At 51.9% G+C, this 27,861-nt stretch overlaps 1 protein-coding gene across 1 annotated transcript in view; it reads left to right on the top strand.

Moving 5' to 3' along the window:
* Positions 1-11,836: 11,836 nt before the first annotated feature.
* Positions 11,837-27,861, top strand: part of LOC119098293 (uncharacterized) — an 85,709-nt gene continuing 69,684 nt past the window's right edge. Inside the window, exon 1 of the mRNA XM_037221214.1 lies at positions 11,837-11,964. Within this exon, the coding sequence (XP_037077109.1) occupies positions 11,882-11,964 (83 nt within the window). The 5' untranslated portion in view covers positions 11,837-11,881. The remainder of the gene's footprint in view (positions 11,965-27,861) is intronic.

Below are 27,861 nucleotides of genomic sequence, written 5' to 3'. Positions count from 1 at the left end.
TCCCAGTCTTATTTTCGTCATAATCCTACCACTGTCCAACTTCTTGTAGCACGTGATGTACATAATATGTGGCGCAAAACTTGATTTGTTTTCGAAACTTGCACTGAACGCATTACATTACTTCAGGGCAGAGAAGTCAAGTCCATTAGTTGATATGAGTTGAAGTCCGTTGGTGCTGGAAATCGTGCCGGCGTACGCCAGCGACGAATATCACGAGGATCACGTTTTTCCGGGCCTTGAGCACCACATTGCCAATGAGGTGGTAGCATTGGCGTGACGTTTCTATGACGTCATGCATGGCTGTGTGACAATAACAAGTCGGCTTGAGTTCGCGGGGTCAGGCTTAGAAACCAGATGGCTGTAAGTCTTAAAAGGGGCAGGGATATGAACTGCATTGAATTATCTTCAAAGTGCGTATCTCAGATCAAAACCCTAGAAAAATGTGGATCCGTCGCTTTAATATGATGTAACATTCTGCTGCATGAGAAACAGAACATTGTCCACCAAATATTTTACTCAGATATCTTGTAAGCGTTGAACGCACATCGAACTAACCATGTGACCAATTGTCGCCGCCATGTTGAAGGTTCAAATATGTTGACCGACTGAATAGAAATAATTGGGTTGTTGGTGAATCTACACGCCGTCAAGTGGTGAGAATGAAGGACGGTCGTGTGGTATGGCTAATGGTAGCGATCGAAATATGAAACCTTAAAACAACCGTGCATGTGTAGAATAGTGGCTTTTATAAAACCATCGACGAACGTAACAATTTATCTCCACCTTGGTTAGTTAAGCAGCATATACCTCCCTATCCCTCCAAACCGCCCCGGCATAAAAGGGACATCGGAAACATTTCGATGCATTCATTTTGCATTGCATATGCATTCTGAAACATTCGAGCGAAACTTAATTGGCCCCGTGTTATTTGCGCTGCGCACGCGCAGGTAGCAGCCGCAAGTAATGAGGCTGCTGAGCAACGTCTAGAGCTTTCAAAGGTAAACTAGGGTCGGGCAAGTTTGAGCTCAAAAGTTGGGGGCAAAACCGCAGAAGGTGGGAGAATAGGGTGGGTTTCGGGGCGAAGGGAGTGCGGCACGTGAGCGATACACTTTTTTGTGGCGCCACTAACGTGTTAAGCAACTTCGACGATAGAAAACGCAAATACGGCCTCTTTGGAAATATTCGTTCAGAACGCTTGCGTGGCAATCCCAACGGATGATTTGCGAACTTTGCCTGGTACTTTGCAAACTCGACCTTTGCGTTTGCCTCTTCACGTCGCGAACTCCTCAAACTGTTCAGGGGGCAAGTAGCACTCTTCCGCTGAGTGTTCCAGACTGCAGCAGCTGACCAGCAAGGTACCTCAATGCACGCTCAAAAGATTCGTATCTACTGCGTTTTCCTTGCTTTTCCTGAAAACTGTTAATTCACCTTTAATGTTTAATGCTCATGCTTGACGATTCGCCCTTATTGTTTTACTGCAATCAGTAACAAACTACACCCAGACTCCCAGAGAAAACTATGTAAAACACCATCCTGCACTGCCAAATAATCATAACGGAAACCCTTGATCGGATAGTCTTCACCAACGTATGGCACGAAAGCATGTCGGCTCCCGGCCCAGATCCCGTCGGTCATTGACTCCCCCGACCAAAATGCTGCAATGAAATCTTAGATCGAAGTCAAGTTTCACATACCCAGCTTGGTAAATAAACCGGAATGCAAAAATATACGTCTCATGTGCGCTAATACTTTGCAGTGTTTGGCGAGTTCTGAAATTGATTACATTGATATTGATTTTATACAAACTATTAATAATAAAACATAATAAAATTAACCGACAAGTTGTGGATGGAATCTTCCAGGTCATTAGCTGGAATGAAACCTTGGATGACGACATTGATCTAACGTGTTGTAAATTTTGAAAACGCGTTGCAGCTTGAATCAGAGTGGTCTGACGCATTTCACTTCTCACCTTTTGTCCGTCCCCGTGGCTCAGTTGGTTAGATCCCCTGCATTCCGATCTACCCACCCGTGGCGGGATGGGTTCGAGTCGGTTTAGGGCGCTCGCTATTTGCCCTTGGCAGGTACGACCTACGGCCGGTGGCAGCGGTCGCGCTAAATGTCAGTTGACGTCAGAGGGCAGGACTGACCGTGCCGAGCACCGGGACACGTAAAGCTTCCGCCACGTAATTCTGCCGTTGCCTGGAATTGCGCAATCGGATGGTGGGGCCAGGGCTCACAAAACAAGCACTGCTTAGCGTGAGCGCTGATCCCAGAAATCCATCCATTCATAGGGTTTGGATCAAATATATAAAAAAGAAAAACAAAGGAAGAAGACGCCCTTTTATGTGTTCTGAACGGTGCATCGCTCATCAGAGCGTGGATGACACAGTGGCACGCGTTTCCACAGGCAATACTGCCTGGTTTAAACACCAGGAAAGTGTATCCGATACAACAGCATGTATGAAGGTCCACGTCTCGGTCCGTTACATCTGCGGTTGGTCATTGGCGCGCATGTGAGACGGCAACGTTGAGCTTGTCTGAGTCGTTCCACCGAGAAAATGTAGTGTGTAATTGGTTTCATACCTCGTGCTGCCTAGGTATGCGACCAGTTTCGGGCCATGTCTGGACGATTTCCGCCACATGCTTAATATATTTTTCGTTTTCTATGTTCAAACAATGAAATGTTTTCGCACCAGTAATCGGGAAATGGCTGCCTCAACCCGTGTGTGGTGTTTGCACGCACATAAACTCAAGTAAGTTGTTCAGCGCATTAGCGAGGAACATTATTCATGTAGATAAGACAGTTGTGTTAGCCTTATTCCTCGGAGAAAACCAGGAGAATGGAGATATAGCTGCGCTGATATTTCGGCAACATGCCTTTATCCAGACAACAGTAGAAGTGAATTCCAAAAACAATAGTAGAAGTGAATTAACTTCTGCTTTTGTTTCGATGAAGGCATGCTGCCGAAATATTAGCGTAACTATATCTCCATTCTCCTGGTTTTCTCCGAGGAATAAGGCTAAAACTACTGTCATACATACGCACAAAAACTCACCCAATTTGCTGGTACCTATTCAAGTACGTACTCCCGGCCAATTTGGTACGCGTATTCAGCGTTATTCTCCCAAGGAGGTCGCCGCTTTCATGAACTATCTCATTTACTCGCTCTTGTATTCAAGTTAATCTAAACCGGTAGCAAACTTTTGGGGTGACGTCATGATCTTTGCAATAGCGGAGACGAAGACAAGAGAGGTATTGTTTTCTAAAGAACATCGCTTGGTGATGATAATTGGGGGTGTTCGGGTGCATCAACTTCGCATGGCTATGCAACGTCGAGGAAATACCTGCTGCTTGATTCAGCACTGCAAAACTGTCCCCATGCTGTTAAAGTTAGGCATCGCGTTGAGGAATGTGTGGAATGTGCTGGAATATAACTGCCGCAGCGTGCAGCTGATTTAATGCTGGTTTGCTCAGGCTGCCAAGCTCTGGCACAAGTCCTGAGCGTAACCCGAGCGGCTAGTCCGGCGATTCCAGTGGAGTGCAAATGATCCGTCGCACACAAACACGGCGTTGGCCGTGTGGCCTGCCGTCCGGTGAAGTTGTTTCTTCCCGCATCGCCGGTGCGGGCTTCGAGATGCGCACCCAATCTTGGCCGGTGTAGGGGAGTAGCGCCCTCCCCCTTGGTCATAGCGTCCCCCTGGCGCCCTAGCTCCTGTGAACCCACCAACGGGTGGCCAGCGTAAGCTTTCACTTCAGGGGATAGCGGCCCTGTGGGCACGTGAGCTGCTACTCCTGTTCAGGCCCCAGGTTCTCCTCATCATCTGCGCTTCCGCACCCCACCTTGTCACTGCTCTTCATCCCCATTTCGTGGAGGTGGCTCTGCGCTTTCGACCACGTCCCCGGGTCGAAAGTTAGGCATCCAGGACCCGTTCTTCATCGGCGCGAAAAAGCCCATTCCCTGCTTCGAGTGAGCTCGTTCGACATATGACGTGCCCACATGACTTACCTGGGACAGCACGGCCGAAGCCCGTTTTATACTTGGCTGACAGGCGAAGCAGGTTCGATCGTTTATAAATAAGTTATCTATGTTTACATAGCAGCCTCTAGCAACGGTCGACGAGCTGTAGCCAGCCTGGGATGTTGAACAGGAACAGGTTTCGACCGCACATCGATGGTGTTTGTTTTCGATGGTTGACGATGTTCGCAGCAACAAAACTTGCCAAAAACAGCGCGATGGAATAATGTCCGAATGCAGAAATGTTGGACGCTTTATATGTTCATGGATCGAATCTGCTGATTTTACGCTTCTTGTCCATATTCGGACTTCAGGTAGCCTTGGTGGACTCGTATGACGCACTTACTTGAGACGTCACGGGCTCGGACAGCGATGGGCGGAGGCCCATATGGACCCATGGGCCATAAGTCTGTGGAGAGATGGTCTCAGCGACGCGCCGCCCAGGCAACCGCGGCGCGTCTGAACACTCCAGTAAAGCCAGAACACGTGGGAACGCGGGCACTCCCAGACGCTCACGAGGGTCTGGCCGCCTGTCGCTCGCGCCGCCGCCGGGCGGCCGTCTCGCTTCGGGCGCTTGGCCGCGCGCGGCCAAGGGTCAGGTCTCTCCAAGGGTCAGGGGACGGCGGTACTGAATCACGGGCAAGGTGAGGAGAAGTCCGCCAGTTACCCTGATGGTGTGAGCGGCGTTGTTCGCTCCGCAGCGTTGCATTGGTCTTCGCGGTGACCATCTCCCTTGGAGCGTTTGATGGCCCCCCCCGCAGTCGGGCTCTGGAGGGGGGGGGGGGGGAGCCTCGGTGCTAAATGCTTAGAACAAGTCACGTGAATTCTCTCCTCCTAAACCCACCAGCGACTCATCCAGCAAGGCAGATCAGCCCGGACGGGAGACCACGAGGCCACCTTGGCTGCGCCGAGCGCTCAAGTAACGTGCGTGGTGGGACCGACACTGACAGGCCACCACCACCACATTCGCCACGGCTTGTTTGTCTTTAAAAAAAATCGTCGGCGTGCAAGCGGCATGCTTATGGCATCGCGTCATCTAAGCTCACATCAAATATCACGCTCAGCACTCTGATCCCGTGGGAAAGGTTCAGCGCCGCTGACCTTATCTCGCCATGGAAGCTTTTGAATGACTCATGAAGCATGTGCGCGATCCATGCACTCAGCCGAGGGGACCTCCGTACTTTGACAATTGGAAGATACAGGATAAATGACATGTCTTCGCTTACAACGAATGGTCGTTTGAAATGCCGCTCATGTCAACAATGCCAGGGGACGCCCGGAAGCCGATCGGAGCGCGCGTGCCAAAACTTGCCAGTCTGCCGCGAGCTCTTGAGACAAAGATTAATGTCTGGAGAGCGACACTCACAATGCACACACTCCAAAATGGTACAAAGCCTGGGCTCGCTTAGAACTGAAATGGTGTGAGAAATCGCTTCGGCCTCTGACAGTCCGGTAGCGATAAATTTGGTATAAAATTAGTCTATAAGGCCCTGCAAGATGGACTTCTTATCTCTAAATGGGGTTTGAAGGCTGTCTGTATGGAACATGGCCTTGGACGAACCTTTGTGAGCCCAGCAATATTATCTCTGTGTAATAGTGTTTATTTCAAGTACGCTACTTTTCAGACGCCGTCGTAGTCTCTTCTCCATGCGGGGAGCGCTTGCGTGTCCTTCAATAATGCGCCGTGTGGGCTCATATCAAACGAACGGGCGCCGGCAGCGGTGTCCGATAGTTGGGTGCCGCTTAATACCCCTGGTCCATTGCCATCAAACACACATGGTGCCGTTCCGGCGCTCGATTATGGCGAGCTTAAAACGCTGCCGTGTTTTCCATTTAACGTACACGGTGGCTACCCGCATTCAATAAAATACTGTGCGGGGCTATATGCAAGCGCCGTCTTCCTGACAGATAGTTGAGTGTCGTTCGATACCCCTGAACCATTGGTGTGGAACTTGCACGGTCCGCCTATATCCGCACTTAATTTAAACATTTAAAAACGTGCTGCCGTGATTTCTTCCCCATACGCAGAGCGACCGCCCACAGTCAATAAAACGCCCTGTGGCGGTTTATGGACAGCCGCCGTCGCCCGGGTCGGATATTTGGGTATCATTTGATAGCCCTGAACCACTGGTATCAAACGTGCATGGTTCCACTCGGTGCTCGATCAAACATATTTTCAAAGTGCCGCCGTGTTTTCTTCTCCATTATCAATAAAGCTTAAGCTCATTCAAAATTCTTAGTTTTCCCTCAACATACGGGCTTTGGAAGCTGCAGTGTGAGCTCGGGCCGAGAGATATACTGACATACTATATATATATATATATATATATATATATATATATATATATATATATATATAAAGACTCGCTCATAAAACCATAAGCTGACGGATGGTCTCGCTAGTGTTGCGCGCGGAAATTGTCATCTATTGTTCCAATTTAAACCTTAAAAAATGTGCTGATTGCGTCAGAAATAAGACACGAGGCAGACCGCCGAAACTGGAACTGGAGATCAGGGTCGCCGAGCCTTGGAACAAATGCACGTGTGCTGAGTCTGATACAGTTGAGAAAAACCCTCGCTCCTTTTTGTTACATGTTCCCCACTCAAGTCGGAAATAAAAGGAAAGCAACATTGAGAACAAACCTTTAAGCTCCTTGGGGGGGGGGGGGGGGGGGGGGGGTGGGGTAAATGGCGTGATTTCGGATAGGGTCTGTTTTCGCCTCAAATTTCTTTCTTGGACGCCGTGTTAGTGGCGCTCGTTTGGTGAGGACATGGTGACTGGACCTCTGATGGTTAAGGGAACAGGTTACTTATGTTCTCACATCCTATGAAGTCTGCATAGGTTAACGGGGCATAGGCTGTACTCTTGCCATTACCACTCACCTTAAAATGTTTTGCTTAATTGAGTAAATCTGCCTATTCTGCTGTTTTGTCCATTTCGCTTTGCCAGTGCGGTATGTTGTCTGACTCGTCAGGCCAAAAAATTATGCTGAACGATTATTATCAGTACATTTCAGCCACGGATGTAAAAACTGAAATTTGCATAGGCTGGTTACACCAAGGTGTTCACAATGTTTCACTCGACATGTAATTGCTGGTTTTCCTAAAATGATGTGCATGATAACAGACCAACAGCATCTGCATCCTGCTTTGAAATAGCCAGTGAAAAACAGCTGTCAGAGGTTGTTGTGTGACCTCAGTATCGACCACTGGTGGCATTCAACCAGCAAATAAAGTTAGAATATAAAGTTTGTCTTTTGTTGTGTGCCTTATGCCTCATCGGTGCCGATAAAGAGTTCAATGCCTTCTAATGTTTTTGTGCAACCCTGCAACTTAAAAAATAGAGAGGCTCAGCGGAAATAATTAAGAGCAGCAAGCATTCCTGCACCATTAATGTAAGCATTCAAAACATCATGTTGTGCTCTTGCCAGCGTGACATATCTGAAAATGACTTGGTCAAACGCTTTATTCTGCTGATGCTGATGGTTACCGTTGATGTCAAACGACAACCTCTGATAAAAAGATTGTCATGATAACCTATGATTGCTGTTTGATCAGCTGTTCAAGGTTGGGTGCGACTGTTGTTATGTAATTTTTTAACGACATTTTGTGGAAACCAGCCATGGCAGCTTAAGTATAAAATTGTTAACATCTTGATAATCAGTCAGCACAATTCTGGTACGAGCCGCACAACAAACTACTGGTAAGCAAGCTGGACAAAAAAGGAAAATAAGCACGTTATTCGCTTCAGAAAACCATTTTTAGGTGCTTGATGATGGCAAGAGCACAACATAATGACGTTTTGAATTCCTTCGCCCATGCTGCAGAATATCTGCTGTTCTTGATTGTTTCAGCTGAGCCCCTTCAGTTTTTCACGTCCACAACTCAACAGAAACACAGGGGTGAAGCATCAATTAGCATGTTATTGGCGCCAATAATGCCTGCAAAACGGCACAGTTTGTTCATTTACTGCCTGGAGGTCATCAATGGTTGATGTTGATGTTGAATGACAACCCCTGACTGCTGTCTTTGACAAGCAGATGTTGGCAAGCCAGCATGGAGTGCAGGTGTTGTTCTTTGACTTTTATGTAATGTTTTGGGAAAACCAGCCAGCGTATGTTGAGTAGAACATTGGAAGCACATTGGTAGACATTTACACAATTTCCAGTCGCTACACGTATGGCTCAATTACAGATCGTCGTCAAGCACAATTATTTATGCCATGAGCCATGCTGACATTGTTTACTGGCATATAAAAATGGACAAAAGAACAAAGTATATGCATATTTACCCAAGTCAGCGAACCATTTTTATGTTTACCATTATGGCAAGAGTGAGTTGATGATGTGATGATAACGATGGTTGGAGTGGAGTAGTGCGTAAGTTAATGTGAGGTGATGCTGATGTTCTCACGATAACAAAATTTTGTGGTAAAGAAGAGCCTGCTCACAATAGGAATATTTTGTGGTACAGAAGAGTCAAGTGTCTTGATTTAAGTCACATGGTTCTTCCATCCGCCGGGATTGCGGTTATGGCATGTGCTACATTTGCGCTGGTTAGGGTGTGCATGCCTGATATGTGCGTTCATAGTCATCACAGCCACGCGGCGTAAGCATTTGACGAGAAGCGTTTTAGTGAAACCTGTGCGTCACTAAACCAGCTGATTATCGCTGGTGTATACGTACTGCATTAACGCAACCTTGAACGGAACAACATTCAAATAAGCAATGCGTCCCAAAGCCAAAGCATCCTCCGAACAGTCACTGCTGAACGCCGTAGGGAAGAAACCAACGGCATAGTTGTGGAGGGAGTCGAATGATATTTCTCCCGTCGATGCGGCTACTTCAAATCAAATTTCTGAGCTTTCCGGAAGGATCACAAGAAAATCGGTTTTACTGAGCAAATCGGACCCTTGTGATCAAACTATTTGTGGAAGGTGCAAGCGAGTCGGGATAATTCCTTTAAGTCGTGAGGAACTAGCGCAGCTCATTTTATGCTATAGTGCAAATTGACACGAACAATATTTATCGTTGAAAAAGTCATCAAGCATTCACAGGTTAAAAAGTATTCTTTGTTCAGTCGGCAGACGTTATTTGAAGGTTCGGTGCTCTTCTGGTGTTTTATGAAATGGTTGCACAGCTATCAGACAAAAGATGCAATGACAATGAATGCAGAAGACGCGCGCGACTGCGTGCGCGTTTCAAATAACAGCCACATTTGCGGTGATATAATTGTATTAGCGACGGTTACTCAGACACCGGCATTCCATGGCACGCCCTGTTTTGTCCTGAAACGTCGAAGTCCGCCATTCGCCGGCAGCTCCGCTTTTATGTCAGATGTGAGGGAATCTGACGTCGTGCTCCTGGACCTGCAATATTGAGGAATATGAGTCAGCGGCGCCTGATCCGAGTCAGTCCTCCTATTGGAGTGGCGGAGGCCCTTGAAGCTGGACGGGACGTGATTGGTCACTTGTCTGGACGGCGGCTAGTGCGAAAATCCGTTGCCCGCGGCCAGATACGCGACCTTAGCGCTAGGCGGTGGGCGGACAGCCGGATCAATAGTGCCGCCCGAGGCCGGAGATTTGGCGCGCTGCCAACGTTCTCAGCCGTTCTCTGTGTGGCCTTTCTTGGTATGGCTGGTTCTTCTTTGATAGACGGACGGATCTTTCGGATTTCGTTCACACTTGACTCATAATGTGTCATCGATCCTGGAGGCCTGAAAGGGCTCCACGACTCCGAACAAAACACTCAAGTCTGACTCCGGTTTGCATTTTTTAAAAGAAGGGAACAGTATGGCTGCTTCTGTACGGACCGGTGCATGCCATGGTTTTGGCAGGATGTTTTGTAGTGCATGATGCACTGAACTGGTTTTTAAAAAATGTGCTAACCTAGCGTTTTCACCGCGTTTGCTTATTGTTAAGTTCTAGCATTTGGCCACCCCTGCAGCGTAGTTTTCCTGTTGATGCTGTACGAGATATCCTGGGACTGGGTGGTACAAGGTCAAATCACGTTTTTCATCACATTTGGAGTTTTGTATATCCGCAGCGTAAAGCTCGTTCAATGCAAGTTCTTGCAGGAGATAATGGGAGAGCTTAGTGGTTACGCGATCTACCACGACATTATTCTTGGATGCGGGGGCGGCGCAGCAGGAAGGAGGGGGGGGGGGGGGGAGGTTCACAGGAGGCAGTTGTCCCCTCCCCTGTCGCCAGGCAAGGTGCAACAGTGTGTTTTTGCCCCCCAAATTTTTAGGAGGGCCTTTTTCCCAAACTTAAGTCATTTTAGCTACCTGTAGATTACCAAAATACAGATCAAGAAGGCCCTCATAACTAAGCTAGGGGGTAATAACCCAAGCTTAGATGACCCTTGTTTACATCAGGAGGCCCGTTTTTTGGACCATAGGGCCACCTTTATGAATAAGGTAATCCATGCTCTAGATCAGGAGACCCAACCTAGCGTTAGGGAGGTCCCTTTGCTGGTTCGGGCGGCGTGCTTACAAGTCAGGAGGCCCTGTTGTGGGCTAGGAAGCACCCTCTATCCGGAAGCCTCATGTCTGGAACAGAAAGCCCTCGTTTCATGCGTCAGATGACTTCGGGCCCGGATAAGAGCGTTGTGTTTTGGAGTAACGGAGGCCTCTTGGCTAAGTTTGGAGGCTCTTCGTGGATCGGAAGCATCCTGTTGTGGATTAGGAGACCTCTCTCTGCATCATTTTCTGGAGCAGGAGACCCTGTTATAGGATGGAAAGACCATACGACAGTACCCAGGAGGCCTCTGTGAGGAGGCGGCGTTTTGTCCAGAATGCCTCTGGAAAATCCTGCCTCCCAACTCAAAATCCGTGGTGGCACCCCTGCTGGGATGACCGTCCGTTTCCGGTTTCCATCGGATGCTGTGGTATTTGTGCGGTGATGAAGTTATAACCACATTGTTTTGGAAGGCGTTCAATACTTGCCCTGGCTCGAGCATGGTCTTAATGGTCACTGCGTTACCAATGACGCGTGCAGTTTGTTTTATGATGATCCGCGTGATTAATTAGGCATTCAGTTAAATTTGGACTGATGTGGGTTTGACCTCGAATGGGCTTGGCACAGCCGAGGGATTTTCGTAGCATTTTTATAGATTTTACCAGTTCGTGCGAGATAACCTTTTTGCATTGCCTGCCCACTGCTAAGACTGTGTTTCTGAGCGCACATTTTTCGCATCGTGCAAACAGGACGAGGTCATATCTTTGTGATTTGGTTGGTGTGCAGTGCAAGTTTCAGCAGCTCCAAACTCGCTAACATGTGTCACCTGCACTCTTTCCTGGCGTGCGTTAATGACTGATTGAAAACGGGGCGGGGTTCGCGCAAGGTTGACATGTTTTTTTTGTTGTTGAGGGTGTCAGGCCCACTGGAAAACACGATTTGATATATTTTATATACATTATTTTGTCGCAGTTGTCCGGACAATATGGGTTGGACTGAAAAATGACATGAAAGACGCATTTTTGCGTTGTAGTGCGCCCGGTTATGCAGACGGGCATGTGGCCTTCTTCTCTTTAATAGGTTCGGCACAACAAAAGTGCATTCAGGGCGCGTCTGTGGTCTGGAAACTTGCTCGGGACGATCCGTTGCGTCGGAAATGCGCGCGGACCAATCGCGCGCTGACCTGGGTCTGACGGAGCCGGCGTCGCCGGACCGCTGCGGCCTGACCTGGCGCCGGCCGGCTCCCCGACCCCTCTGCTGGCGCGAACGGTCGGCGCCTGCGCGCTGGCTGCCGTGTGGACAGCGTGCCGGCCGGCCGCACTGACGGTAGAGCGTGGCCGCGCGGGTGTGCGATGGCAGGACGGGCGGAGGATGCTTACCGGCTTGCAGGACGGCGTGCCGTGCAATGACGGTCGTTCCGGCGAGACGATGCCGCCAGCTGTCGACGGCCAGTTGGCAGGTGTGGAGGCCGGGTCGGACAAATTCCAGGTAATTTCCGGCTGAACGGCCGGGCGCGGCGGGTCGGCTGGACTGATACTCGTTGCTAGACTCTGCGTTGGATCAGACGCAAGCCTCTGCTGTGGTGTGAGGCCTCCGCGCTGGATCAGACGCAAGCCTCTGCTGTGGTGTGAGGCCTCCGCGTTGCATCAGACGCAAGCCTCTGCTGTGGTGTGAGGCCTCCGCGTTGGATCAGACGCAAGCCTCTGCTGTGGTGTGAGGCCTCCGCGTTGCATCAGACGCAAGCCTCTGCTGTGGTGTGAGGCCTCCGCGTTGGATCAGACGCAAGCCTCTGCTGTGGTGTGAGGCCTCCGCGTTGGATCAGACGCAAGCCTCTGCTGTGGTGTGAGGCCTCCGCGTTGATCAGACGCAAGCCTCTGTTGGTGTGAGGCCTCCGCGTTGGATCAGACGCAAGCCTCTGCTGTGGTGTGAGGCCTCCGCGTTGCATCAGACGCAAGCCTCTGTTGTGGTGTGAGGCCTCCGCGTTGATCAGACGCAAGCCTCTGCTGTGGTGTGAGGCCTCCGCGTGATCAGACGCAAGCCTCTGCTGTGGTGTGAGGCCTCCGCGCTGGATCAGACGCAAGCCTCTGCTGTGATCTGAGGCCTCCGCGTTAATCAGACGCAAGCCTCTGCTGTGGTGTGAGGCCTCCGCGTTGGATCAGACGCAAGCCTCTGCTGTGGTGTGAGGCCTCCGCGTTGCATCAGACGCAAGCCTCTGCTGTGGTGTGAGGCCTCCGCGTTGCATCAGACGCAAGCCTCTGCTGTGGGTGGGCCTCGCGCTGATCAGACGCAAGCCTCTGCTTGGTGATCTGAGGCCTCCCGCGTTAATCAGACGCAAGCCTCTGCTGAGTGGTGTAGTCCTCCTCGTTGGATCAGACGCAAGCCTCTGCTGTGATCTGAGGCCTCCGCGTTAATCAGACGCAAGCCTCTGCGTGTGTGAGGCCTACCGCGTTGGATCAGACGCAAGCCTCTGCGTGGTGTGAGGCCTCTCGCGTGCAAATCAGACGCAAGCCTCTGCTGTGGTGTGAGGCCTCCGCGTTGACATCACCAGCATCTGCTGTGGTGTGAGGCCCCGCGCTGGATCAGACGCAAGCCTCTGCTGTGTATTGAGGCCATCCGCGTTAATCAGACGCAAGCCTCTGCTGTGTGTGTGGGCCTCCGCGTTGGATCAGACGCAAGCCTCTGCTTGGTGTGAGGCCTCCGCGTGCATCAGACGCAAGCCTCTGCTGTGGTGTGGTGAGGCCTCGCGTTGGATCAGCAACCGTCTGCTGTGTTGTGAGGCCTCCGCGTTGGATCAGACGCAAGCCTCTGCTGTGGTGTGAGGCCTCCGCGTTGCATCAGACGCAAGCCTCTGCTGTGGTGTGAGGCCTCCCGGTTGGATCAGACGCAAGCCTCTGCTGTGTTAGGCCTCCGCGTTGCATCAGACGCGAAGCCCTGCTGTGGTGTGAGGCCTCCGCGTTGCATCAAACGCAAGCCCTGCTGTGGTGTGAGCCGCCGCGCTGGATCAAGCAAAGCCTCTGCTGTGATCTGAGGCCTCCGCGTTAATCAACGCACAAGCCTCTGCTGTGGTGTGAGGCGCTCCGCTTGGATCAGACGCAAGCCTCTGCTGTGATCTGAGGCCTCCGCGTTAATCAGGACGCAAGCCTCTGCTGTGGTGTGGGCCTCCGCGTTGGATCAGACGCAAGCCCTGCTGTGGTGTGAGGCCTCGCGCGTTGCATCAGACGCCAAGCCTCTGCGTGGGGTGAGGCCTCCGCGTTGCATCAGACGCCGCCTCTGCTGTGGTGTGAGGCCCGCGCTGGATCAGACGCAACCTCTGCTGTGATCTGAGGTCTCCGCGTTAATCAGCCAAGCCTCTGCTGTGGTGTGAGGCCTCCGCGTTGGATCAGACGCAAGCCTTGCTGTGGTGTGAGGCCTCGCGTTGCATCAGACGCAAGCCTCTGCTGTGGTGTGAGGCCTCCGCGTGGATCAGACGACCTCTGCTGTGGTGTGCCTCCGCGTTGCATCAGACGCAAGCCTCTGCTGTGGTGGTGAGGCCTCCGCGTTGCATCAGACGCAAGCCTCTGCTGTGGGGTGAGGCCTCCGCGTTGGATCAGACGCAAGCCTCCTGCTGTGGTGTGAGGCCTCCGCGCTGGATCAGACGCAAGCCTCTGCTGTGGTGTGAGGCCTCCGCGTTGCATCAGACGCAAGCCTCTGCTGTGGTGTGAGGCCTCCGCGTTGGATCAGACGCAAGCCTCTGCTGTGGTGTGAGGCCTCCGCGTTGGATCAGACGCAAGCCTCTGCTGTGGTGTGAGGCCTCCGCGTTGGATCAGACGCAAGCCTCTGTTGTGGTGTAACGCCTCCGCGTTGATCAGACGCAAGCCTCTGCTGTGGTGTGAGGCCGACCTTTCAGTGGCCGTGATGTGTGTAGAACAATGCACTGTGTGGAAGGGCTAGCGCACGTCTATAGCGCACGTGGATGCGGGCGGTCACGGTCCGCAGTGTCGCTGTAACGTTTGAGCATGCCAACAACCGCCCATGCATGCCCATCGATTGATGAAGTATGTGATTGAAAGCTAAGCCTTTATCTAATAATATGAAATACGTCTGATCGTATATTCAATATTTTTATTCACCATCGCATCAGGCGCATGCGCAAACTGAACCGATGTGTGACGAGCATGTATGTAACCATGTCTGATTTCGGGGAGGACAGGGGTAAGATTTAACGGATCGAACCAGAATCTGAGGTAGGATTAAACGGATCGAGCCAGAATCTGAGGTACGATTAAACGGACCAAGCCAGAATTTTAGGTAGTTCTAAACGGATCGAGCCATAATCTGAGTGGAACGGCTTGACCTAAAGATTACGTTTTGACTGGGAAGACATGAAACACGCGTGTTCCACGAGCAAAATTAGAAGGAGCAAAGCCCATTTTTTGGGACCATGGTTGGACGTTTGGACGTTGAAATGACCTTGACTAAACTGCACGAAATAGTCTGCACAACTTCGCAGGCGTGTAGCGCAGGCACTAAAAATTTTCAGTTTCAAAGGGGGTGTTCTAAATTTGTATGGGGTTTGAACTGAAAAAGACATCTCTGAGATCATTCGGTGCAGTTCACAGCTGTCCCCCTAAGACCTGAACTCCTTAGTTTTTGGGCTGCACGCCCGTCACGATGGGCGGACCACCGCAGGGAGACTATTTCAAGGTCACCCAGACATCCATGACACCATAATAACGTCACTCAGATCCTGCCATCTCATTAGCCATGCGGTGATCGAGGCCAATAAAGGTATAATTGTCGCGTCGTTCATATCCGGCTTTCGTGGGCACGGTTTCCGAATAAAGCGGCCGTTAGCCGGCTCCTGAATTAATGTTATGCAAGGGACGATGACGTAGTCATACAACAACGTATTGATGAGTATGTTCAGTAAACACACAAATTGTGCTGCCTGGAGCAGTCTTTTCCACTTAAAGCACGTTAATAGTTGTAAGTGAGCTTCTTTCATCATATCTAATGCTTCGGTATCTTAGCATATGGAACAGTCCTTTTGAGAAGGGCAATACTGAGAACTGCACCGAATGATCCTCGAAGATGACTATGAAGATGGCTATGATGATCGAAGATGGCTATATCAGTTCAAAACCTCATAAAATGTGGAACACTCAGTTTAATAACGTGAATGTCCATATTCTATTCGCAGTATTTTTCATATTATGGCCCCCGTTACGATTCCTACCCTGCACAACATCTGGGGCACTGCCTGGTAGTTACACAGCAAGTGACGGGTTAGGAGACCGGGCAAGTGGTCTGCGTGTACAGGCCGTGCCGCAAGAGCAGCTCAGGGCCCTGTCGAAAACAAGACCGTCGGGGGCAAAGGGGTCTGGGCAGAGGTGCAGCAGGTGGCCCGGCGAGACGTTCTCACTTCTCACGTTCTCACGAAGTGCCCACGGTATGACGAGAACACGATCATCGACAACGGGAATCCCGGAGTAAACCCGGGAGCGTGGCCGCAAGCGGAGCAGCGTTCCACGCCACGCACGTTTCACGCTGAAAGAGGGGGGGGGGGGGGGGGGCCGCCAGAGGACGGCCGGGAAGGGGCCCACGCAGACCAGAGAAGCAAACGCTCGCCGTCCGAGGCCCTGTGCTCCTGACGGACCAAGACATAGCGCGTGCAGGACGGAGCTGCAAGTGAGCTCGGATGGAAGCGAACAGAGCCCATGACCGAAACCTGCGAGGAGAAGCGGCTGTCACTCAGGGGCAGCGGCACGCTGAGTCGGGCGCTCTCGAGGGAGAACGGGGGAGGAGCACCTCCAATCGGACGCTCTCTGTGGACGGGGGCTGCACGCGATGACCGAAGCCACCAACATGTGAGTGAAGGAAATTGGGGCAAGTTGCTGAGGGAGTGCAGTCTGCTCTCCGCTTCCATCGCTCCTGGGCGATGTCTCCTTACCTGTCTCCCCTCCCTATAACCCCGGCGCCTCCCCTGTAACATTAGTGGGACGCGAACAAGGTGCGAAAGCGCTCCCAGTGTAATTGACAGAAGGGGCCTAGCCAGATAGGATTGTCACCGGCCGGAGGGGCCTAAAAGCACGCGCTGGTTTTGCGGGTTGGGGTCAAGCGCCTGACAGGTCACGTTACGAGGGAGGTTAGGTCATTAGGACGGTCGCGGAGTGGAGTCGTATTGCTTGCATGTAAATAAAATGGCGCGACGTGCTTAAATGTGCGAATGTGGGTTTAGTTTAAATACATTAGGCCCTTGAACAAATCGTGGTCATAGGGGGGGGGGGGGGGGAGGGGGAAGTGAGCAGTGAACGTAGTGCAAGCGAGCCGTAATGAAGTAATGTATTCTGACACTCATGACACGTGTAAGTTAATTTCACAACCAGCACGAAACTTCGCGTGAAATTAGGGTGGAAAGGTGGACTGCGATGTAAAAACGTAGCATTTTAACTGCGACCAGCCCAGTTGTGAGTTTGTTGTAAAATGGTCTTTGCAATTCATTCATAATTTCATGACTAACAAAAGCCCTCACGAAAAGCTTGAGTAAAAAGACGACGGTCAATAACACTGACTTTTCATGTAACACGTACCTGTTTTGTGCGACGCGCCCAGTTTTTGGTAAACATTTGGTGAGCAAAATAACTCACATTGTGACTCATTCTGCACCACCGGCTAGTTAATTTCGTAACTAGCTTACGTCGTTAAGAACAACTGGAGCCACAAATGACAGACTTTTATTCGACACATGACGGTTTGCTTGCAACATAGTTCTTAAGGGGAGTGCTCCTCTTTTGCATGGGACTTCAATCTCAAATATCATTTTGAAGATCATTCGGTTCAGCTCACAACCCTGCCCTCCTCAACCCAGCATTGGCCGGGCTACTCAGCGAAGCACCATTGACTGGAGGGGGACAGATTTGACCCCCCCCCCCCTCCACCCTGCCCTGCTTACCTCTAGACCAACCGGACCGGAATCATGGGGTCAAATTACAGGCGATAGCGTCGAGGCGCGCGGCCTTAGACCACACAACAGACCGGAGCTGAAGTGTGTGTTTAGATCACAGGCCGGGGTGAAAGCAGGCACTTTGGAATATCTGACCGCCCCCCCCCCCCCCCGAGGCGTTTCATTTAGAAGCGTACCTCACGGTGTAAAATCAGTACGCCCTGATCAAACATGCTAGTATGCCTAGAGCGGAGGTCACTTGTCGTGCGAATGTTAGCTGAAACTTTGGTCTCTATGTCTATTTTGGTCTTTTAATTTCGTCGTATCTAAGCCATCTCATCGCGAAGCGGAAGAGCTTAGCCACAATTATGGGTGATAGCAATATCAGACCCGTGAGCAAGAGCGGTTACTTGTTCATAAACCGTGTAAGGTCAAGGTCGAATGGGTGACCTCGGTGGTGGATATGAGGTTAAATTGATTTTCTCATTGTTTACGACGGTTCAGTCCTGCCGACAGCGCAACCTTATACCGTTCAACCCGGTCACCAGTTACGTGATCGTCGGTTTAGGTGTGAAACTGATAGGTGTGACTGAAACGACTTCCGCCGCCCCGTCGCCGCACCGCCGCGGCAGATCTAAGTCCCGCCGCCTGGGGCGCGTATATATTCCAGCACATATGAAAATTCTGCTCTTGGTGGAAATGTGTTTTAAAGCTACCAGATCAGAAAAGTTTTCTTACCCTGCGCGCGAAATACAAATCTTGCGCACCACGACACTCCTGCACGTCAACAAATGCCGCTGCGTACATTCGGCCAGCGTGGAGTCGTCTTTGAGCACGCATGAATTAGTCAAAAGATCGCAGCGATGCTGGGCACCGTGAGCAATTTTTTGGTCACCCTTAAAGCCCGATGAAGTGTTGATTTAACGGGTGAACATTGCAAGCTGTCCCTCCCAGGGCGTAGCGACCCTGCCGGTACGTGAGCTCCCGCTCCTTGTCCCGCCCGCTCCCTTTCCATTACCCGCTTTCCCGCATCCGGCCCTTTCACCACTCTTCATCCTCGTTTTATCAAGGTCGCCGTGCCCCCCCCGCTCGCGTCCCCGGGTTGGTCAGATCCTGGTGGCTGAGGGGCGCGTCGTGCGGGTCAGTCGTAGCGCGTCCCAACACTCCACTTTCGGCCAGGATATCCGGGGGCGCGGGGGACCCGTGGGGCACCACACGGGTGTAGCGGCTTGTCGCTCGCGTTGCCGTTTGGTGCTCCTTGCTGGTCGTCGCTTGGGGCACCTGGCCGCGCAACGGCTTAAGGGGTCAAGGGGCGGCGGCGCTGAACCACGGTCAGGACGGGGAGGGGTCTCCCCGGTTACACCTGGCCGTGTGGGAGGCGTCGTTCACCCCGTATAGCACCGGGATAGCCCTGGCGGTAACCACCTCCCGAGGGAGTGTTGGGCGTCCCCCAGTTGGGCTCCGCGGTGGGTGGGGACCCCGGTGCCGAAATGAAAACCACCTTTTATGGCTTGTTACCTTAAAAACACCCGTCCTCCGAAAGGGGGCGGACCTCGATAACCCCAGGGTGCATAGAAGAATCCGCGCCCCCCGGTCTACGGATCCTGGTCTTTGGTAGGGAAGAGGTTAAGCGAGCTATCCTGTCACCGTTTCAGAGACAGAACTGCTGCGACAGGTTTGGGAAAATCATCAGATGCGACAAGCTCAGGGGTGGCAAAATAGAAGTAGAGCTCGCTAGTGGTCTGGAGGCGAGTAGGGCCATGACAGCTAAGGAATTTACGTATCGTGTTCGGGACTGAGACTAGTAAGCATGACAAGACCGTACCAATAGCAGCAATACCACATAAGACCAACAATTCGTCCAGTGGCGTATTCAGTTGTTTTGATCTTCGTGACGTCGCCGAGGACGAGATAGTCGAAGAACTCCCAGAGTTTGGCGTGACGAGCGCTCGCAGGATTCTCGTCAGACGGGGAGGAGAGCTGTTGCCCACCAACAACCTCATTCTGACGTTTAGTTCCACTGATTTGCTGGCCGCGCTATATGTGGGATACGCTCAAGTGAAGGTTCGCCCTTATGTGCCTAACCCCATGCGGTGCTACCAATGCCAGCGATTTGGCCACTGTCGTGACCGCCCAGCATGTGGTAAATGTGCGTCATCCGTTTCATGTAAATGTGCGTCATCATCAAAGTTTGCGCCTCTGCTGAACCCCACTGCGTCAACTGCCGCAATGACCAAGTTCCACACACGACGTACGACCGTACATGCCCGGCCTGTGCGAAAGAAAAGGAGGTTAGATCGATCAAAACCTCTAAAAACGTCTTTTTTCGTGAAGCTCATGAACTTCACAACGACAGCCACCCGAAAATATCGTATGCGTCCAAAGTGAAAACTTCGTTGCCGCAAAGAAATGCCATCGAGCACATGACAGCAGTTCATTTCGTGGGACTTCTGAGGTCGTTTGACCTGTCGGTTGTTCCCTCGGTCCGAATACCCGACTCCCAGCCGGCACTCCAAGCTCCCTCTCCACCGATGGGGCAGTCGGTAGACTCCGCTCTGCTGGGCTCCTCAGTGCGGGCCGGATCACCAACGGGCGAGATTCAATCGGCCCCTTCTCTACAGACACATCTTGCCATTGCCTGTGAGCGTTTGGCAGAGACGCTGGAGCGCCAGGAAGCCGACAGGCGCGCCCGAGAGGACAAGCGAGCGCGCTTGGCCGAGCTGGAGAGCACTAAGGCGGCAAGCCGTCTGTCCGGGCCAGACAAAAAGCCCGTCACCCGAAACAGCACTCAACCGCCACGGAAGCCGGTAGAGGCCCCCACTGGTCTCCCTGAACCCCGGTAGAGGCCTACCGATGGGCCCTCCCCTGCCTTTACCCCGAACTGGGTACGCTGGCGTAAAGCGTGCCCCAGCCGGCCCCCCTTCTCCATCTGACGGGGTGAGCCCAAGGATTCGTCCTAGGGTGGGGCACGGCCCCCCAGAGTTAAGCCGTAGCTCTCGGTCTGAGGCGTCTGGGCATACATCTGGCGTAGCTGAGTCATTTTAAGCCGGGACTTGTTTTAGCTTTTCACATCTTACCGCTTTTTTAATGCGTCCTTTTACAGGCGTTTTTAAAGTGGAACTGTATAGGAGTAAGGGCGAACGCCCTCGACCTCGAGGCTGTCGTCAGCAGGGTCTCTTCTGCAGCCGTGGCGCTGCAAGAGACAAGCTAGCGTCTGAACATTTTTGCTCTTTGAAAGGATATGCGGTGTTTCGCAACGACGTGTAGACGGAGAGCATTGCTCACGGTGGCGATCTCCTGGCATTTCATCATGGCGTGCCAGCGAGGAGGCTAAGCTTGCGGTCCAAATTTCAGGTTGTGGCCGTGCGGCTTTACTTCAATCATCGTCACATCACTGTTTGTTCACTGTACCTTCCACCAGGCATCGCTTTTCCGGTAGTGCACCTTCGTGCACCATCGCTTTTCCGGTAGTGCTGTCTGAACTGCCTGCACCACTTCTTCTTCTAGACGATTTCAATGCGCATCACACCGCTTGGGGTGTGTGACGTCACCAATGCTCGTGGGAGGTTGTGCGAGAGTTTTATCCACGGTGTTTCACTATGTATTTAAACGCAGGAACTTGCACACATTTTACAATGCCGTCCGGTCAAACGTCAGCGCTAGACTTAAGCCTCTCCAGTCCCCAGCTCGTCCAACACCTCGGACTGGTGCGAATTTGAGACTCGGCTCGAAGAAACGTTTGTAACTGAGCCTGATAAGACGCCACCCTCTATTGAGGATTTTACTCACAGACTTTTAGAGTGTGCCAACAATTGTATCACACGCACGTCTAGCGCTCCCCGACGTCCTCCTGTTCCGTGGTGGACGGAGGAGTGTCGGAGCGCCATCCGGGCGCGTAAACGTGCGTTTCGGGCTTTTGACGCCAGGAGCAGTGTAGAAAACCTGATGACCTTTAAAAAGGCGAAAGCTTTTGCTCGGCACACTGAGAGGGAGGCGAAGCGTGCTTCCTGGCATGCTTACGAAGGACGCTGAACCGGTTCACGCCAACATCGCAAATTTGGTGTCGGATGAAGCGCAAATCGGGGCAGTTTTCATCCATGGCTCTTCCGGTACTATGTGTGAACGGACAAGTCGTGACGCGCCCGTTGGATGTTGCGAACGGGATTGCCAGGGCGCTGGCTCACCGCAGCGAAGGTGGCAACACTAACCCACAGTTTGTGCGGCATCGAACGCAATGTGAGCAATCCGCAGTGGATTTTTCGACGAGTGAGCTACATTCCTATAATGATCCATCCACCTTGGTCGAGTTGGAATGGGAGATTGCCAAGATTCGCATCGTGTCAGAAGGTCCGAACACTGTGCACAACGACATGCTGAAGCATTTGCCGCCTTGCGTGCTTCGCGCTCTTTTAGCAGTTTTTAATGCGCTTTGGGCCAGTGGTGACTTTCCAGCCTCTTGGCGAGAAGCTACTGTCGTTCCTATTTTAAGACAGGGTAAAAGTGGACTAGATCCTTTACACTATAGACCTATTTCTCTCACTTCATCGCTTTGTAAGTTATTGGAAAGGATGGTTAATGTCCGTTTAACTTTTAGATTTTCACGGCGTTTTTACAAACGCCCAGTGTGGTTTTAAGAAGAATCGCAGCACAGTGGACAATCTTTTAGTTCTTGACACTGCGATTCGTATGGGATTTAAAACAAACCGACACATAGGCGCAGTGTTCTTTGACATGGAGGGCGCCTATGACACCACATGGCGTCAAAGCATTCTTCTCAATCTATACAGGTATGGTATACGCGGCAATATGGGCACCTTTCTTCAAAACTTTCCAGTTGACCGTTCTTTCCGTGTCCATGTTGGAAACGCGCTCTCTGAGAGGCATATTCAAGTTAACGGTGTGCCCCAAGGCAGCGTTCTCAGCATAGCTTTGTTTTCCGTTATGATCAACGGCATGGGGAATGGGCTGCCACAGCATGTAGGTCGTACCCTTTTTACTGATGATTTTACCATTTGGACTAGCGCAGCAGGAGCACCATTGATGGGAGGCCAACTCCAGTTAGCTGTTGGCCGTGTTGAGAAGTGGGGATACCATGAACGGGTTTAGGTTTTCACGTAGCAAGACTGTAGCCATGCATTTTTGTCGTAGCCGGCAATGCGGCGACCTGTCTATCCGTCTGTGTAGGCAATGCATTCCAGCTGAGCCTGTGGCTAGATACCTTGGGGTATGCTTTGGCCGCCGACTTACATATAAGGCACATCTTAGGACGCTACGTGAACGCTGTCGTAAATCTTTGAAGGTATTGAGATGTGCTTCGCGCACACCGTATGGCGGAGATCGGAGCGCGCTTTTGCTGCTGTACCGGGCAGTCATTCGCTCTAAGCTGGACTATGCATGTTTTATTTATGACAGTGCGTGTGAGTCCTTGCAAACGGATCATTGACATCATCCATCACACTGCTATACGTGCCATCACAGGGGGGTTCCGTATATCTCCTACCCGAAGCCTTTGGGTAGAATCGCACGAGCCGCCGTTGTCAGCGAGGAGGAAAATGCTCGGCATGCGTTATGCACTTAAGCTGCGACAGTTGCCCGTGGCATCCCGCATATCACGGAGTTTTTGCGCGGCCTGCTGTGCCTTTTGTTCGCCATGCACCTCGGGCGCATGCTGTGACCTTTGACTCCCGGATACAAGCCGTACTGTGGGAACACGAAATTCCCATTCTAAAGGTGAAGCGATCACGTCATCTGTGCAGTCCTTTCCGGCATTTGATCTCACCCTTCACAGACACATCTCTGACTGGAATGAAAAAAAAATGTCTCGCTGCGAGATATAATGAGGTCCAGAGCGCTTGGGCGTACAGCGTTATATGAGGGTTACACACACACACTTACACGGACGGCTCTTAAACTTCTGATGGTGTAGGCTGTGCGTTTGTGTGCGGTAGCGTCATCCGGTCGTTTTCACTGCCCCCAAACGCTTCGGTGTTCACATCGGAGGTCATGGCAATCACTAAGGCTCTGTGTTTCATTGAAGTCAGTGACGAACCCTTATATCTCATTTTGACGAACTCTCTGAGCAGCGTTCTGAGTTTGAAGTCTTTTTATCCATCATGTCCCCTTATACAGGACATTTCAATACATTTGACTCAACTGGATCAGGCCGGAAAGAAAGTCATGCTATGTTGGGTTTCTAATCACGTTGGAATCGCGGGCAACGAGTTGGCTGGCTGGGTCAGCGACCGGTGATGCCGTGGAGCGCGCGCGGCGAGACGACATCGTTACATTAACGAAGCCGTGCATCACAAATATAGGGCCAAAACACGTATAGCTATACTTTATTGCTCTCATAACTGAGCAAGAAACATGCCTGTTTAGGTTTCGTGTTTCCACGAGACATGCCCTTGTATGTATGATGTTGTAGATCTCAAAGTGCGATTTCAAGCATTCGTATTTCACTCGATGTAGACAGTTCGCGGACGTTAGATAGATGTGTATGCACTATGCTCACCCTAAAATCACCAGTTCCTCGAACGGCATGGTACGCAAACGTCGTAAAGCCAAGTGAAGACGTGCAAGAGACGAGTTTGATGCATGCTATTCCGTAAGGAGTGAAGGAAGCTTGGTTTGAAATGGCCTTTCAGCTAAAATTTGTTTTATTTTAACAAATTCCGCTTGGCACTGCCACATCCTGTGCTGTGCTGTGCTATGCTGTGATATGCTATCCTCCGCTCTATTGTCTCAGTCTTGATCTGTTTTGTCATCTCTAGAACCTGTCCTGTGTAGCTATAACCTATCTTTTACTACGAACTTCTTCGTAGCTCATTCAGCCCCCAGCCCTCTCACCCCTTGGCCCTCCGCTCGTCCCCGTCTCCGTGTCGCCCCGTGCTCTGTGCTATCATCTGCTTCCTTGTCTTGTGCCATTATCTCTTGCCCTGTCCCATCCTGTTGTCTCCTGTCCTGCGCTCTTCTACACTGTGCATTTCCACCCTGCCCCATCTGCTGATCTGTCCCGGCCCGTTCTGTACTTTTCTGCTAGCCTCCTGCTCCCTCAGTCCTCTCTTCGGTCCTGATATGCCATGTTCGGTTGTAGAGCACCCTCTGTAGAGACTCGCGAGGGCCGTTGTAACATGTCCCTTTCGTGAGTGTGCTGCTGCCACGCCAAATTTTGCCCGGATTTGGCAGGGGGTAGACTGCGCCCCGCCTCCTCAAATCCGCCGCCCCTGACCATGTTATGTCAAGCCCCAGCCCCAGCCCAAGCCCCAGCACCAGCACCACTCCAGTTTCAGTGACACGCCGCAGCTCCAGTCCCAGTCCCATCCCATCCCAGTCCCAGTCCCATCCCCATCCCCAGTCCCAGTACAGTCCCAGTCCCCAGTTCCCAGTCCCAGTCCCATTCCCAGATTCCCAGTCCCAGTCCCAGTCCAGTCCAGTCCCAGTCCAAGTCTCAGTCTCAGTCTCAGTCCCAGTCCCAGTGCAAGTCCCAGTGCAAGTCCCAGTTCCAGGCCCAGTTCTAGGCTCAGCCATAGTCCCAGGTCCGGGCCCAGCCGCAGTCTTAGTCCCAGACACAGGCGCGATCCCTAAGCCCAGGTCCGGCCACAGTCCCAAGCCCAGGCCCGGCCACAGTCCCAGGCCAGGCCCAGTTGCACTACCAGGCCCAGGCCCAGCCGCAATTCCGGGCCCAGGCCCAGCCGCAGCCCCAAGCCTGGGCCCAGCCGTAGTCCCAGGCTCAGGCCCAGCCGCAGTCCCAGTCCCAGCCGCAGCCCCAGGCCCAGGCCCAGCCGCAATCCCAGGCCCAGGCCCAGCTGCAGTCCCGGGCTCAGGCCCAGCCGCAGTCCCCGGCCCAAGCCGAACCGCAGTGTCAGGCCCAGGCCCAGGCCCAGGCCCAGGCCTAGCCGCAGACGCAGCCGTAGCCCCAGCCCCAGCCCAGCCCTGGGATGCACTGCATAGTGTCGCGCACGCCACGCTGATCACTTTACGCTTGCATCCGACGGCGATGTAGCCAAGGGGGGTTTAGTTGCAGGGGTGCGGGAACTATGCTCAAGCTGGGGGAACTCCAAAATGCCAAAATGGGCCCCTAAGATTTGTTAGCAGATCAGTACAGGCCAGAATGGGCCCTTCAGAATTAAGAATGAAGTTAAACTCTCGACAGCAATTAATGGACATTCTATAGGCCATAACGGACCATCTCGAGGCCAGAATGGGCTATCTTAGGGTCATAATGACCCCTCTTAAAGCCAAAATGGGCCCTGTGCAGGCCAGAATGGGCCCGCCACAGTCAATAATGACCGTCTACAGATCAGAATGGACATCTACAGGCCGAAATGGGCCCTCTTCTGGCTCATAATTGCTCTCTTCTGGCCAGAAAGGAGCATAAATAGCCCATAATGGGCCCTCGACAGGCCAGAATGGACTTTTGCATGCAGCTCCCCCGCAGCTTTCAAGTTGGGGGTGAGCTGCCTCACTGCTCCCCTCCCCCCAGTTACCGCGTCCTTGTTTGGATGCCATCCCTCACCTCCGGAGGCAGGATATGCCTCGGTAGCCGAAAGTGTCGTTCAAAATCAACTTATGATATGTTGATATATGTATATGATATACGTACGCATATGTATCATAAATGTATGATACATGTATGTATATATGAAAAGTATATGAATGACGGACCAATTGTTCCACATTTCCCATTTACAAATGTAAAATAGTTTTTTGTTTGTTCGGCTTCTGTGTCAATTCGTCTACGGCTAGGCACTTTTGTAAAAAAAAGTCGGCCTATTTGACGTCGCTCCGACGTCACTCTCGCTTGATCTATCCTGGTCTCATAATTGTTATTTCGAGACAAGGCGTAGAACTCATCAATTAACAGCGACTTAAAGTTTCGCGCTGATATATTCAGACATTTTTGAATTATCACCTGTATCGGACAAGCAGCGCAGATTTCATTCCCGGTCAGTGTCGGGTTGACCTAAAACCCTGTAGTTTCTGAGCTATGCGCCCGCGAAGATGCACGGACTACTTCGTGCATTCTATTTCAATGTCATTCAGGCATGCACGACATCATAGAAGCGCCATTCAAATCCTGCCGCCCCATGGGCCATGCGACGTTCAAGGTCAAGAGCAATACAATCGTCGAGCTGTCCATATCTGGCGATCTGGAGAGCGATTTTCAAACCTAACGGACGTCAGTTGGCCCTCAAACAAGATTGTGCAGTCTGAGCAAGGTTCAGCCAGGAATCACGTTTTGTGCTACATAAGGCAAGAAGTTGGACATCGGGCTAGGTATTACGGAAACAAGGCTTGAAATCGAATAACTTAAGATAAGTGCCATAACCGACGAGGCGAATACAAGCCAACACAGTAAACTCACGAATGAATATGCAAGGGCACCACGAAAAGCGGCCAAAACCCAAGCACATAGCGATATTTGGTTCAGCGAACACCCAAGTACCGCCACACCCACACCTCGGGAGACTGGAGCTCAGCAGGTAAATGCTGGGCCAGTAATTTTGCACGGGTAGTTTAGCAGCATCTCAGCACCATACCAATGTTCCATGACGCAGTTAAACAATGATGTATTGAGCTGGTAAGGAAAAAGCGTAAAAACGAGTAACCTATATCTGTCATTCGGCCGTCTACTTCGCATAAAACTAGCACACCTTTACGGCCTTTTTCTGCCTGCATCTATCCTCTGTCATCCCGACACCATTCTTATCTCTCACCAAGCGCCACTTGAACACATCGTCTCGTCCAAGTCAAGGTCCAAGGCCAGGGTCCAAGTGCTGGGTCAACATCCGGTGCAGCAAAGCTGAACAGCGACTCGTTCCCTCGTCTGACCTCCAGGACGAGTACTGAAACCAGTGCTGGATGCTGCTCAGGGCCGTCCAAGTACTCGGCCGGCATCCGGTGTACCAAAGCTGGAGGACGACTCGTTCCCTCGCCTGACCTCCAGAGCGACGCCTCCCTATTCGGATGACGCTCCTTCGCGTCTTGTCCACGGTGCGGAGGCCCATCACTCCTTCGGCCACGCCTAATGCTCGCAGCTTCCCAATGCCGCGCACACGCCTCAGGCAGCCGCGCCGTTCAGTGCGGAGACGTCGCCTCCAGTGCTTCTGTGCTCTCGCCTCCCGCCTGCCGGAGTAAGTTTTGTAAGATTCCACCATCCACCCCATGGTGCGTCCCTCAGAGGCCTGGAGGTAGACTGTGCACGGTATTGGGCGGTGCACCCCAACGGCAGACAGCGAGCGCCCGGCATGACCCACGTCTACGCTCTTACGGTCTCTATGGCGGGCGGACTCTGAAGACTCGGCCCAACCGGCCAGTCTGACGACTTGGTCCCTTGTCGCTCTCGTTATAAGCGTCAATGGCGGGATCTCTCCGTACGAAACATCCCGCCATCAAGGGCTGGTAAAATCCGGCGTGCTCTACGTGGGAAGAGAACGGTCTGTGTTCGGGTCTCCCCCGAGGCG

Source organism: Pollicipes pollicipes, unplaced genomic scaffold (genome assembly GCF_011947565.3).
Source record: "Pollicipes pollicipes isolate AB1234 unplaced genomic scaffold, Ppol_2.1 Scaffold_4740;HRSCAF=5597_pilon_pilon_pilon, whole genome shotgun sequence".
Lineage (NCBI taxonomy): Eukaryota > Metazoa > Arthropoda > Thecostraca > Pollicipedomorpha > Pollicipedidae > Pollicipes > Pollicipes pollicipes.
Note: the sequence above shows the minus strand (reverse complement) of the source record. Positions and strands in the feature narration are given on the sequence as shown.